General features: G+C 42.8%; 1 protein-coding gene across 2 annotated transcripts; it reads left to right on the top strand.

Moving 5' to 3' along the window:
• Window positions 1-7481, top strand: LOC117965880 (L-asparaginase-like). 2 transcript variants are annotated; one of them, XM_059015437.1, is made up of 7 exons: window positions 1-57; window positions 2025-2135; window positions 3901-3996; window positions 4171-4331; window positions 5632-5715; window positions 6005-6167; window positions 6811-7481. In XM_059015437.1, exons 2-7 carry the CDS (start codon window positions 2031-2033, stop codon window positions 6964-6966), a joined length of 765 nt encoding a protein of 254 aa, XP_058871420.1. In that variant the 5' UTR covers window positions 1-57; window positions 2025-2030; the 3' UTR covers window positions 6967-7481. The 2 variants fall into 2 exon arrangements, with proteins under 2 accessions (XP_058871420.1, XP_058871421.1); XM_059015438.1 differs by lacking the exon at window positions 1-57 and adding an exon at window positions 1547-1600 and having other exon boundaries at window positions 6811-7327.
• The last annotated feature ends 5910 nt before the right edge of the window (window positions 7482-13391 follow it).

The raw sequence follows: 13391 nt of genomic DNA, 5'->3' as shown, positions 1-13391 counted from the left end.
GTTCCTTATTATGGTTACGCTAAAACCGAAAGGATCTGTGTATTAATAGAGAGAACCGTGAGTGTTTTGTTTGTTTTGTCTGTCTAATCGTTGTTCATTGTTATTTGTTCATGTAGACTAGACGGCTAACACGATCCGGAGCTGTTGCCCACGGCCAGCACTAAAACCCGGACAACATTTCACCACGTGTTCACCAGTAATAGCATGTATTGTCTTGTACTTCACCACATGCACTGAGAGCCCTCACTTTAGTGATCGTGTGTGTGTCTATTTGTGTGTTTAGTACTGTGCTTATTATTTACGGGACTGCAACCCTTTTTCATTACCTTATTTGTATATTGCAAACTTCTTATTTGTATATTACAGCTATGTGAATTGCAAACTCCTTGTTATTCTCTGCTTGGTCAACAGACCATTGGATTACAAAATAAAACAAACCATTTCACCCTTACTTTGTTGTCTGTTTGTTACTGGATTCCTGCACCTGCACTTCACCTGCTCTACTCATTACCACTTTGCCACACGTGTGTACCCACTAATATTGTATTTGTCTCCATCACTCTCGGATAACCACGTTTCTGTAACACCTATCACATTGCAGTTACTTGTTAGTGCAGTAGCTTCAAGTTCTAACATTTTGTTTCTGAGACTTCTAGCATTTAGATAAATACATTTAACGGCTGTGTGTGGCAAAGTGGTAAACAGAGTGCAGGTGATCAGTGAACAGACAGACAATTATAATCCAGGTGCAAAGTTGTTTTATGATATTTATGTCCAGACCCTGACGGCAAAACAAACTGTAAACAATAAATGATGTTAGTAATACAGCGGCGTGTATTACTTAAATTGTAATTCCCGGGTTTGTCCCGAAATAATAGTCCAGTTTATTATACACCCACACAAAACACATACACAAGTCTGTTTAGTGCTTGTTGTGGTGAAAATACAGTTTCTTTGTGATACCAGTGCAGTGCTGTTCCGAGTTTGTGCTGGCCTTTGGCGACAGCTCCGGAACGTGTTAGCCATCTAATAATAACAAGACACAATTAGACAAACACTCACGATACGTATACACAAATCCTCAGGTTCTTCCGGGTTCTTTTTCAATAACCAAAACAAAGGAACAGATTACGTTATTTTGTGTATCAGCCTCCACACAAAGCCGAGCGCAGTGCGGTATACTGTAATGATGCTCCAGTCAGTCTGCCCGGACTGCACCTGAACCATCTTAAAAACAAGAAGCTTCCAATAAGCTCATTTGTAAAAGTTAGTAAAGAATGGCGCTATATAATCTAAGGAAGCTGAATGTGAACTCCTAGCTGGAGCAACGAGAGAGGGAGAGAGGGGGCGGGGCAGAGAAGGAGGCGGAGACGCTGCTAGGCAACCGGCTCCTGAACATTCCACTCCGCTGAGCAGAGACCGTTAGGATTTAAAAATGCCAAAGTTCCGAGCGCCGTTACGCGCTTCGTTTAATTAACACACCGTTGCTGACATTTTATTTTTGAAGAAAATCGTATTTTAAATACTCAGATAGCACTGTATTAAAAAAAAAAAAAAAAGAAAAACTTCATTTCCAGAGTTTTCCAACAAATAAAAGAAGGTGCGTATATAGAATAAGAATATTTGTTATGATATTAAGACTAAACGAATCTGATACAGTTTGGTGTATAATTTATTTATTTATAAAATGTTGTAGTATTTCTTTTTTTAATATTTTATTGTTTTCACAAAATTACATCCATACATTATCCGTTCACCTGCTAATGTAATCAAATCTCAATATTACTCGTCTGTAATTCACATAGACACGCTGTGGTAACTTCAAGAAGTTAAAATGGAAGGCTCGATTACGGTTTAACCAAATAAATAAGTACAGTAATAACGATATGAAACAAATACATTTTGGTAGCTCATAAGTATTTAAGCTGACAATCTTACTGATGATATTTTGTGAAAACTAAACGTTAATACTGTATTACAAAAAATGACTCGCCGTGTTGTAACTTGTGCGGGTGATGTCATAGGTTGTCATGGCAGCGCCGATCATCACGGGAGTGGTTATCCGGGACAAACGCTTCCTTCGCTGGGTCGGAGAAACGCTGGAGTTCCGCTGGCTTCGCAATAAGGATTCCGAGGTATCCAACCTGAATATCTAAATCAATACAGTGACAACAAAGGAATGTGACATCTAAACCTAATGACTACATTAATTAAGCAGTAATACACGACAGGGTGTGTGTTATCATGAGGTAATATCACCACGCCTTGTGTCCATTGTGAGGCACTAGAGCGTGGCTTCTCAAACTGGGTTCTGGCGACCCCCTGTGGCTGCTGGTTTTCATTCCAACCCAGCTCTCAATTACTTAACTAGACCCTTCATTGAACTAATAATTTGCTTAATTAGACCTTTTTACTTGTTTTCAGCTCTTGAACAGTTGAATATTTCAAGTTAGCTATAACATTTTATAGGTAACTTGAGCTGCAACTGTTTAAGAGCTGAAAATTAAGCAAATGATCAGTTCAATTAAGGTTCTAGTTTGAGAAGCCCTGCTCTAGATGAAGTGGAGTCCTTCAACCACCCAGGAAGTGGTGATATATCTCCTGATAACACACAGACCCTGGAGTATATTATTGCTTAAATGGGTCTGTGAGTGTGTTGTTATTGGTAAATGAAGAAAACTTTAATCATTATTTTAATAATTTATTTGTGTCACCTTCCACTGAGAGAAGTAGTTCCACAGTAATTAAGATGGTTAGATTAACAATTAAACATTTGATTTTAAACCGCTTTGTATAATATTTTCTTTTTCAGGGCTTCGATAATAGTTTCTTGTTTAGGCTTTGTAGATACTGAACTGGATCACTGTTTCAACGTGTATGTCTGGGTTTTGTCAAGTAGATGGCGCTGCTGCTGCTGTTGTGACGTTTTGTTTAAATCAATCTCAATGTTCTTTTTCAGTTAGCCAGTCATGGAAAACTTTCATAGCCCATTATGTCTGGCGCTTTGTGTTTCATCTGCTTCATTTACCTCCAGTAGGGCGAGATGCTGACATTTTCTTTTATAGTTAATCTCGGGGATTGCTGTCATACTGACTGCTAATTTCAGTACACTCCTGGGTGTATAATTTGTGGCTATTTAGTTTAAGCCAATATTATAACAGCAAGAGAACATTCAAAGAGGAGTTTACATGTCTAAGAGATACAAATGGAAAAATCATAGACTAAGAAAAAAAAATAGCAAATATATTGAATGATTACTATGAAAAAGACCTAGGAGATTAATGTTGATTATGTTTCAGAGTGATTTCAACTAAGAGCAGTTAAACTTACAAATATTTGGTTATAAGAGTAGTCAGTACAATAAATAGATAAGAACAATTTCAAAGAAGATTAATTACAAAAGAGTACCTTTAAGAGTAAAATCAAGTAAGAGATACAGCAAATATAATTACAATTGAGAGCAGTAGTAGAATATGGCAATGTATGGAGCAGCTCATTGCAAGTACAAGCTGATGCAAGTACTGGTACAGTTGGGTGCTGTCTAGTCCAGCATAGTGGAGAGTTGTGAGGTTTACAGATGCTGTCTGAACAGGTGTGTGTCTTGAGGAGGTGCTGGAAGCTGGCCAGGAAACTGACAGCTTTCTTTAACCTGTTGTTAAAATACTTTTGAAACGGCACATCTGAGAGCTGACAAGCGAATGCAAGTGGAGGGCAGTAAGATTAACACAAGCATACCATAATAGCCGATACTATTATAATATCAAGTGGAAGCCGTTCTGAATTCAGTAGTTTTAATTTGTATTAAATACCTGTTCTTGTCCACACATTGTACTGTTGATATAAGCAGAATGCTCACAGAGCGTTCCTGGAGGGCTTTCATTGTTATCTCTGTCTGTGCAGGAGAGGAAAGGACTGCTGGAAGACTTGCTGCCATCTCTAGCCTGCGGAGCTGTCACAGGGAATGACTTCCTGTCTCTACAGGAAATACTAAGCCGGGTACGTATGAGTTTTGTATCCGTGAAAGACTTCTAGTGGAAACATTTGCCATTGAATTTACACTGAAGACACTGAGGAAGATTTCTATTGGAAACGTTTGTCATTGAATTTACACGAAGACACTGAGAGACTGTTAAGTGTGTGCCTCCTCACTCTCCTCTATCTCCCGTGCAGGTTGATGTAAACTGTGGTGACTATGACGGCACCACCCCCTTGCACATGGCAGCCATCTGTGGCAACACCGACATGGTCAAATTCCTGCTGGCCAGGGGGGCAGAGCCCACAGTGAGAGACCGGTTTGGAGGTACACCCCTGTACCTCGCTATCAAATACAGGTACCCCTGAAACACCAACCCCTAATCCAGACCCTAACCTCTCTGCACATCAAAATCTAGATCGCTCTCACATTTGAACATCACAAATTGTAAGAGATATTTTCTGAAAGGGGTTTCAAGGTTTATGCTTACTATACATTATAAAGGTTATTAGTGTATGTTTCTGTATCGGGTGTGTCTCCCTCTATTCACTCTCTTGCACTCTTTGTAGGACAGACACTCCCTCCTCCCTCTCCTCTCCCCTCCCTCTCCCCTCTCCCTGTACCACAGTTTTATATCAGCTAATTTGTGGTGTGTCCGGCGTCTCTTATAATATGTTTGAGTGTCGGGTGCGTCTCCCTCTGATTGTGTTGAGAGTGCGTTTCATTCTCTTGAAGGTTCAAAGTGGAGGTTCATTGCCATTAATTGATACTCTATTGTAAAGGTGAGGGAAGGGCAGCTTTTCTTGTTTTGAAATCAATCCATTAATAAATAGGCATGCTTTGATTGATTTAACCCTTTGCGGTCCATTGTCGGACTGGGTCCGACATTGCAATTATTCCTCTCAGGTCCTTTGTCGGACTGGGTCAGACATCATTATAGCAACGCAAAAAACGGGTTTCTAGTCGTTTTTTCTCCGGAAAAAGCCGAGAAAACCATTCAATTGCCGAGTGGTAGCGACAGGAGCCGAGACAAGTCGAAAAAAAAAAAAGACGTATCTCATGAATAGTCATACATGGCCCTGGTATCAGATAACGGGGCGGTCATAGTAAACTAGCTGGCTGAGTGCGTCAGCGCACTGAGACTATCATGGACATTTGCAGAGCTTTTTTGAGATGTTATAGTAATAAAATAATGACTTTGATCGCAATATTGAGGAGTTTGGTGATAAAATGAGTGATCCGGAGATGATTGATCGGTATGTACGACTATTATTTTTATTATTATTTATTTCTTGCATAGGTGAAAGCGATAGTGAACGAAAGGGTGGGGCAGGGCTGGAGATGCCTAGTGAGTGCTTTGTTGATATGCAGGGCCATTTAAACCCGTTTGACTGTGGAAAAAAATACTTTTAAACAGCGTGTCTAAAATTAACTGCACGTGTGAAAATAAATTAGACCTGACGTGCCTGACACGCACTTAATAAATGGACTGCAATGGGTTAATGCCTGCTCACAAATACCTCATAAAGGCCATTACAATTACTCTGAAAATAGGAATATCGACACCCCTAGCATTGATAGAGACCTGTCTTTATTAGCACATTAGGAGAGATAGGTAATACAAATAATTGCTTTTGTCTTTCTAACTCCTTGCACAGAAACTACGATATTATAAAGATCCTTCGAGCTAAGGGGGCCTCGTTAGCTCTCCCTCCTGTTAGAGTCGGCCTAGAGATCTGCAAGTGAGTATGCACTGTGAAAACAATACCAACCCCTGTGTTAACAGCTGCTACAGTCAGCAATCCCAAACGTTGTGCTCTAGTCTAGCTGCTACAGTCAGCAATCAAACACTGTGCTCTAGTCTAGCTGCTATAGTTAGCAATCAAACACTGTGCTCTAGTCTAGCTGCTATAGTTAGCAATCTCCAGACACTGTGCTCTAGTCTAGCTGCTATAGTTAGCAATCTCCACACACTGTGTTCTAGTCTAAGTGCCCTCAGTTTGACCGTGTTCTGGCCACGCCCCCCTCCAGTGCAGTAGCCACGAAGGACTTCCAGCTGCTGCACGGGTGGTTCCTGTCGGGAACAAACCTCGAAGAGGCCGACTACGACACGAGGACTCCGATGCATGTAGCCGTGTCGGCCAACGATCCAGAGATGGTGGAGAAACTGCTGTACTACGGATCCACACCACTGGTGAGAGAGGGAGGGGGAGGGGGAGGGGGAGGGGGAGGGGGAGGGGGAGTAGACACATGGAGCTGCAGCAAGGTTAATGAGGCTCCGTAGCAAACGCCACCCCTTTCTTCCTCCCTCCAAGCTCCCTGCCTCTCCATTATTCCTCTCTCTCTCTCCTTACCCCCTGCCTCTCACCTTCCTCTCCGTCACCCTGCCTCCTACTTTCTCTCTCTTGCTGCCTCTCTCCCTTTCACCCCCTACTCTCTCCCCTGCTCCCGCTCCCCTCTCCCTGTCTCTCCCTTTCACCCCCTACTCTCTCCCCCGCTCCCTCTCCCTTTCACCCCCTATTCCCTCTCTACCTCTCCCTGTCTCTCTTCCTTTCACCCCCTACTCTCTCCCCCACTCCCTCTTTCTCTCCCCCTCTCCCTGTTTCTCTCCCTTTCACCCCCTACTCTCTCCCCTGCTCCCGCTCCCCTCTCCCTGTCTCTCCCTTTCACCCCCTACTCTCTCCCCCGCTCCCTCTCCCTTCACCCCCTATTCCCTCTCTCCCTCTCCCTGTCTCTCTCCCTTTCACCCCCTACTCTCTCCCCCACTCCCTCTCTCTCTCCCGTTCCCCTCTCCCTGTTTCTCTCCCTTTCACGCCCTACTCTCTCCCTTTCTGCAGGTGAGGGATAATTGGGGTCGCACAGCGGTTGACGATGCTCGCAGGGGAGAGTTGCAGGAAATCCTCAAGATCTTCCACCCCAAGTACACAGAGCAGTTCCCCACCATGGAGGCATACCAGAAATTCAAGAGCGAGCACAGCAGCGGCGAGATCTGAGATCTCAGTGTGCATCCCCAGCCACTGCCAGTCTGCCTGCACAGACGCACACAGCCTGACAAATAAATAAATGGCAATGGCAAACGTTTCCATTAGAAGTCTTTCTCCGCGTTTTTAGTGTAAATTCAATGGCAAACATTTCCACTAGAAGTCTTTCTCATCGTCTTCAGTTTGTCATTTAAGTTTTTTTAGCATTTCTAAGCTTGCGTGTTTAACAGTAATGGATGATATCTGTACTTCGTTTGAAACTTAAAGTGGGGATCTGAGCAGGATTGCAGGCCCTGTACACACTCCAATTAGTTTACATATCCCCGTCCCCCTCAAAGCAGTCTGATTTCGAAATACTAAAAGAAACAAAATACGTTGAATTCAGATGTATTTAAATTGTCATTTTTATTCAGCATACTAAAAATATAAACCATTTGTGCCTGTTGTTTTTTATTCTATTTTATTTTAGTTTCTATGATGAGGGTTACACAGACCACTGAAACCAATTTCAGTTCTTATTAAAATAATTCCCTCAATGTTACCGGTCCATCACTTCCATTTGCTACACAGCTGTCACATGTGCAGTTTTTGAAAAATGTTGCAGCAAAATACGGATTTTCATTTGAACACCTCTGGTACTACCCTGGGGTGATCTCTGTTTGCACAAGCCTGGCTTTCAAAAGCTTACTGGAATGTAAACTTTTCATTTTATAGCGTGATATGTGCTACAGTGCTACACCCGGTTTAATGAAATCTCTGTTTGCAAGCCATGGTTTCAGTTAGTGTTGCACTTCCTTGATCACTTGGAGGGTAAAGTTGTCCCCACCCCTTCGCTGGCTTCTTTCCTGTCATTAATCAATCAGCTGCTGCTCCCCCTGTTGACTGGCATGCTGTGAGCCAATATCATGACCCAGAAGACACTGCAGAGGTGATGTGACCGGGGGGGGCAGCAGCCTTCCCACGTGCGAGGCACAGAAACAGAACGTCCTTTAATCCAGTTATCATGTCAAATCCAGGTTTGCAAGAACATCTTTCAAAAACTGGACATCTGAGAGCTAATGCAACTTCCAACCAGGTCATATTTATGAAAATATTTTGTTAAGCTATAATCACTTAAAGAAAAAAGAAAAATCATCAATTTCCACACACTATTTTTTTTTTATTTAAAGCTCCACATGACTTCAAATGCTCTGGAAGAAAGGCAGACGTCTTCACATTCTATTATATTTGTAAAAAGCGTCTTTTGGAATGTAAAATTCTGACTGGTGCAAAATCAGTGGCTCAGTGTGTGAGGTTTACTGTGCTACGCTAACACAGTGGAAACCCCTAATTTGTAAACAAGTGTTTATTTTTGTGATGTGTTTTTTTGTCCATGACTTGTTTTGTACCGGTGTCAGAGAATATTTGTTCCCCTAGGAACAAATATTAACTCCCCCTAGGAACCAATATTTCCCCTTTGCGAATATTTGTTCCCCTCTTATTTTTTTTTTGTCATCTTTCTTTGCATACAAATCTCTATCCCTGCACTTTCAACTAACCCAAACCCTAAACTTGTACCACCCAGTCTCCTCCAACAGGTCCAGTCTCACCTGCAATAATACATGAGAACAGCCTGCAAACATTACTCACATTCACGAGCATTATACATGCAGAATTCACATAGAAATAGGACACATCACACACATGCATGTGGGGTGGAGGAAGGGACACAGATATTTCAAGGGAACCAATATTCATTTACACCGGTACTTGTTTCCCTTCACTCACATTCTACAGTATAAATGCACACAATTGTTGCACCAACTCCATCAACAACAGCATTCTCTTTACTTTCCTATTTAACGGTGAGCCGTGATTGGAGCTCCACTGGATTATTCAGTTTTAAAATGAGGCAGGTGTGTATATATCTTCAGTGGGTTAAATAAAAGTGCTTAGTAGCATCACTACTGCAACGTCTGGCTGATTTTCTACCATTTTCCCTAATCGCTCGAGCCTCACCTTGACACACAGAGAGAGAGAGAGACACACAAAGAAAGATACACTAAGAGATAGACAGACAGACACACACAAGTTAAATTCAACAGTAATGTACAAAACTGACTGAAGACAGCTCCAATGGCATTACAGCCAATCATCCAAATGTATGCATTTAACCAGGACAGAGCCCTTGAGAGAGACATATCATTCACAAGGGGGTCCCTGGCAAGAAACAACATTATAAAAATCACCAGCCAGAGAGAGAGCAATCATGGAAACAGGACAAAAACACTTCAAAACAAAATAACCAAGAAGTCAGACCATTCCAATGTTCATGATGTTGGTCACAGTCAGTATTTACAGGGTCTGCAGCCCTGCTCAGATTTAGAACACATCCGTGTGAAAGATTTAAAAAGGGATTGTGAAGAGGCTGTTTTTATGTTTGAAGGCAAGGAGGAGATGCTCGATATGCAAAACAGCATCTTGGCTCATATTGGAGCTCAATTTAAGGATATTGTCTCCTTTTTTAAAAAAAAAAATAAGACCGGCACTTTTTGAATGCCCCTCCGTACCTTGGCTCTTTCAGTGAAGACCACTTGCACAGCCTGGAGGTTTCCTGGCTTGCCTGCCCAGGCGGAGAGCGTGGAGGCCTGGGCAGGCAAGTCTACCAGGCTGTCCCGTAGCAGAAGGTGATCTTCCAGGGCTTGGGCAGGGGGCACTGGTTAATGGCGTTGGGATTGAGAGAGGCATCCTCCTCGATTTGACCCCTGGAGAGGAAGCAAATACCTGGGAGGGAGAGATGATGAGACTTAATAATTACATTTTTAAAAATACTATTAAATCCTGTATTTGCCAGTTCAGCATTTGTATTGAGTGTTTAATATGCTTTACCACACCTCTGTGCTTTACAATGCTGCCCTATGCTTTACCAGACCTCTCTGTGCTTTACAATGCTTCCCTATGCTTTACCAGACCTCTCTGTGCTTTACAATGCTTCCCTATGCTTCACCATACCTCTCTGTGCTTTACAATGCTTCCCTATGCTTTACCATACCTCTCTGTGCTTTACAATGCTTCCCTGTGCTTTATTACACTTGGCTGTGTTTTGACTGTGGGAAACTTTCATAAGGTTTAGTTTACCAAACGGAGTTCTGTACCCCAGTACTGGGTGCAGCAACAGCAGAGCTAGTTTGAGTTTGTAACCTTGCTCAAACTCCTGGCTCCTGATCATTTCAATATTAATAATAGACTTAATTGAGGGGTGTTTTGAACACCAGGACTGGGTGCAGCAGCAGCATCAAGGCTAGAGTGAATTTCTAACACTACTCAAACTCCTGTCTCCTGATCATTTCAATAATAATAATAATAATAATAATAATAATAATAATAATAATAGATTGTAGCGGGTGCTACTGATTTTATTATATTCAGTGAACATTAGGGCTTGATTTGCTAAAATACCCTGATTTAGATGTTTAATTAGCATAGCTGATCAACACCATCAACAGGTGCTGTGAATTGGGAGATTACGAAATGATTATCTTACCTTTAAAAGTGCCATAGCATTTGTCATGTCAGAGTAGCACACATTTTACACGGAGATGTTTTCCCGGGTGTCTGTCTGATGTTTGTTTGACGAGTAGAGTTCTGGTATTTGTAGGGCGGGCCATGATAGATGTTTGAATCCAGACTCGCCTGAGGTAATGTGATCGATTGTTTAGGGTACGTGTAGGGTGGGTTTATGTACCGTGTAGGTTACAGCCCGCCTGATGTATTTTGATCTTATAAACATTTCTATTGTACAATGGTAGTAGCGTGCTTTTGGGGAGATGCTAACTTTTTATACAGGGGACAGAGGGAGAGGGGAGAGAGAGGTTATACAGGGGACAGAGGGAGGAGAGAGAGAGAGGTTATACAGGGGACAGAGAGGTTATACAGGGGACAGAGAGGCAGAGAATCAGGGAGAATCTGGCTCCACGACAAGAACCGACCCGTTCTGAAAGAGAGGGGGGTGGAGGGAGTGACGGGGACTGAGCGAGGAGGTGGAGGTCAGAGGGAGTTACTCTGGGGAATGAGAGAAGTGGAGGGGAGAGACAGGGAGACAGACACACACACACACTCTCACCTGTTGGCAGATGCTGGCATATCTAGCGAGCACGTTGGCGTTCTCCGCGATGGCCAGAGAGGAGGGGCAGCGGTCCAAAATCTTCAGCACACACCTACACTTAGCAAAATCAGCACCAACATGCAGCTATAGCAAAAACATGAATTTTAAAACATGATACCACACTAACCCACATATATATTATATATATATATATGTATGTATATATATATATATATATATATATATATATATATATATATATATATATATATATATATATATATATTATTACTATTATTATTATTATTATTTATTTCTTAGCAGACGCCCTTATCCAGGGCGACTTACAATCGTAAGCAAATACATTTCAAGTGTTACAATACAAGTAATACAATAACCTTTGTTCAAGTAAAGTATAAGTGTGACAAACCACAATTCAATAATACATCAGATAATAGTGATAGTTACATCAGGATATGATTAAATACAAAGTACTACAGGTTAAACACTTGGCAGATTACAGTATTCTGAAGTACAGGATTAAATGCAGTAAAATAGGGGGCAGATAAGAGCAAAATAAAGCACATTTACATGAAGGGTGATAGTGTCCCAGGATACAAACAGAGGAGTTCTACAGGTGCTCCTTGAAGAGGTGAGTCTTGAGGAGGCGCCGGAATGTGGTCAGGGACTGGGCAGTCCTGACATCTGTAGGAAGGTCATTCCACCACTGCGGAGCAAGGGTGGAGAAGGAGCGGGCTCTGGAGGCAGGGGAGCGTAGCGGAGGTAGAGCTAGTCTTCTAGTGCAGGCGGAGCGGAGAGGTCGAGTGGGGGTGTAGGGAGAGATGAGGGTCTGGAGGTAGCTGGGTGCAGTCTGGTCAAGGCATCTGTAGGCTAGTACAAGAGTCTTGAACTGGATGCGAGCGGTGATCGGGAGCCAGTGGAGCGAGCGGAGTAGTGGAGTAGCGTGGGCGAAGCGAGGCACAGAGAACACCAGGCGGGCAGCAGAGTTCTGGATGAGCTGGAGCAGACGGGTGGCGGACGCAGGGAGGCCAGCCAGGAGGGAGTTGCAGTAGTCTAGGCGGAAGAGTACCAGGGCCTGGACCAGGAGCTGGGTAGCATAGTTGGTGAGGAAGGGTCGGATTCTTCGGATGTTGCTCAGGAAGAATTGGCAAGTGCGTGCCAGAGTGGAGATGTGCTGGGAATAAGAGGAGGGGGAGGAGGAGGGAAAGAAAAGGAGGTCAGATTTAGAGAGGTTGAGTTTGAGGTGATGCGAGTGCATCCAGGAGGAAATACAAGACAGACAGGTAGAGATACGGGAGGAGATGGTGGAGTCAGAGGTGGGGAAGGAGAGGAAAATCTGAGCATCATCAGCATAGAAATGGTATGAGAAACCATAGGATGCGATGAGGGGGCCCAGGGAGCGGGTGTAGAGAGAGAACAGGAGAGGACCCAAGACTGACCCTTGGGGGACTCCAGTTAAGAGACGGTGAGGTGTGGAGGTTGCTCCACGCCAGGTTACCTGGTAAGTGCGTTTGGAGAGGTAGGAGGAGAACCAGGCCAGAGCTGTGCCAGAGATCCCCAGGTCAGCAAGAGATGATAGTAGAATAGAGTGATCAACAGTGTCAAAGGCGGCAGAGAGGTCGAGGAGAATTAGGACAGAGGAGAGAGAGGCAGCTCGGGCACACTTAAGTGAGTTGGTGACAGACAGGAGGGCGGTTTCAGTGGAGTGAGCAGAGCGGAAGCCAGATTGGAGAGGGTCAAGCAGAGAGTGGCTGGACAGGAAAGCAGAGAGCTGGCGGTGTACAGTCCGCTTGAGGGTTTTGGAGAGGAAGGGTAGGAGGGAGACAGGACGGTAGCTCTGGAGGGAGGTGGGGTCGAGGGTAGGTTTTTTGAGGAGGGGAGTGATAGAGGCTTTTTTGAAGGCAGAGGGAAAGATATATATATATATATATATATATATATATATATATATATATATATATATATATATATATATAGGCATTATTTATGATATAACCTAATTTAACAAAATAAATAAGATCATGGTAATAATGATTAATACACAAATTTATTTTGTTTTATATTTGTTTTTTTTAACAAAATCTAAATCACTTTTAATGTTAGTACACATATAACACATGCAAATAACGGTTATTGTATTTATGCCTACTTAGCAGAAATTAAATAACTAAATCTAAATTGAATAAAAATATGTAGGGACCAAATTTTAAATAAAGATCCTCCGAGAGTTGATCCGAAGCAGCAGTTTTATTAAGCAGAATTCTGGAGAGACAACACATCACAGGCAGTCTGCTAATGCTTCTCTGACACGTAGTTACAAGGTACAGCTTTT

The sequence above is a fragment of the Acipenser ruthenus genome, chromosome 50 (assembly GCF_902713425.1).
Source record: "Acipenser ruthenus chromosome 50, fAciRut3.2 maternal haplotype, whole genome shotgun sequence".
Taxonomy (NCBI): domain Eukaryota; kingdom Metazoa; phylum Chordata; class Actinopteri; order Acipenseriformes; family Acipenseridae; genus Acipenser; species Acipenser ruthenus.
The sequence above is the reverse complement of the archived record's forward strand: the minus strand, read 5'-3'. Positions and strand labels throughout refer to the sequence as shown.

What these genes read in the sequence shown, in the direction of transcription:
- LOC117965880 (XM_059015437.1), top strand. Translation starts at nt 2,031, where the DNA reads ATGGCAGCGCCGATCATCACGGGAGTGGTTATCCGGGACAAACGCTTC. An exon ending in TTCGCAATAAGGATTCCGAG is followed by an intron (nt 2,136 to 3,900) that starts GTATCCAACCTG and finishes CTGTCTGTGCAG; the next exon opens with GAGAGGAAAGGACTGCTGGA. An exon ending in ACTACGGATCCACACCACTG is followed by an intron (nt 6,168 to 6,810) that starts GTGAGAGAGGGA and finishes CCCTTTCTGCAG; the next exon opens with GTGAGGGATAATTGGGGTCG.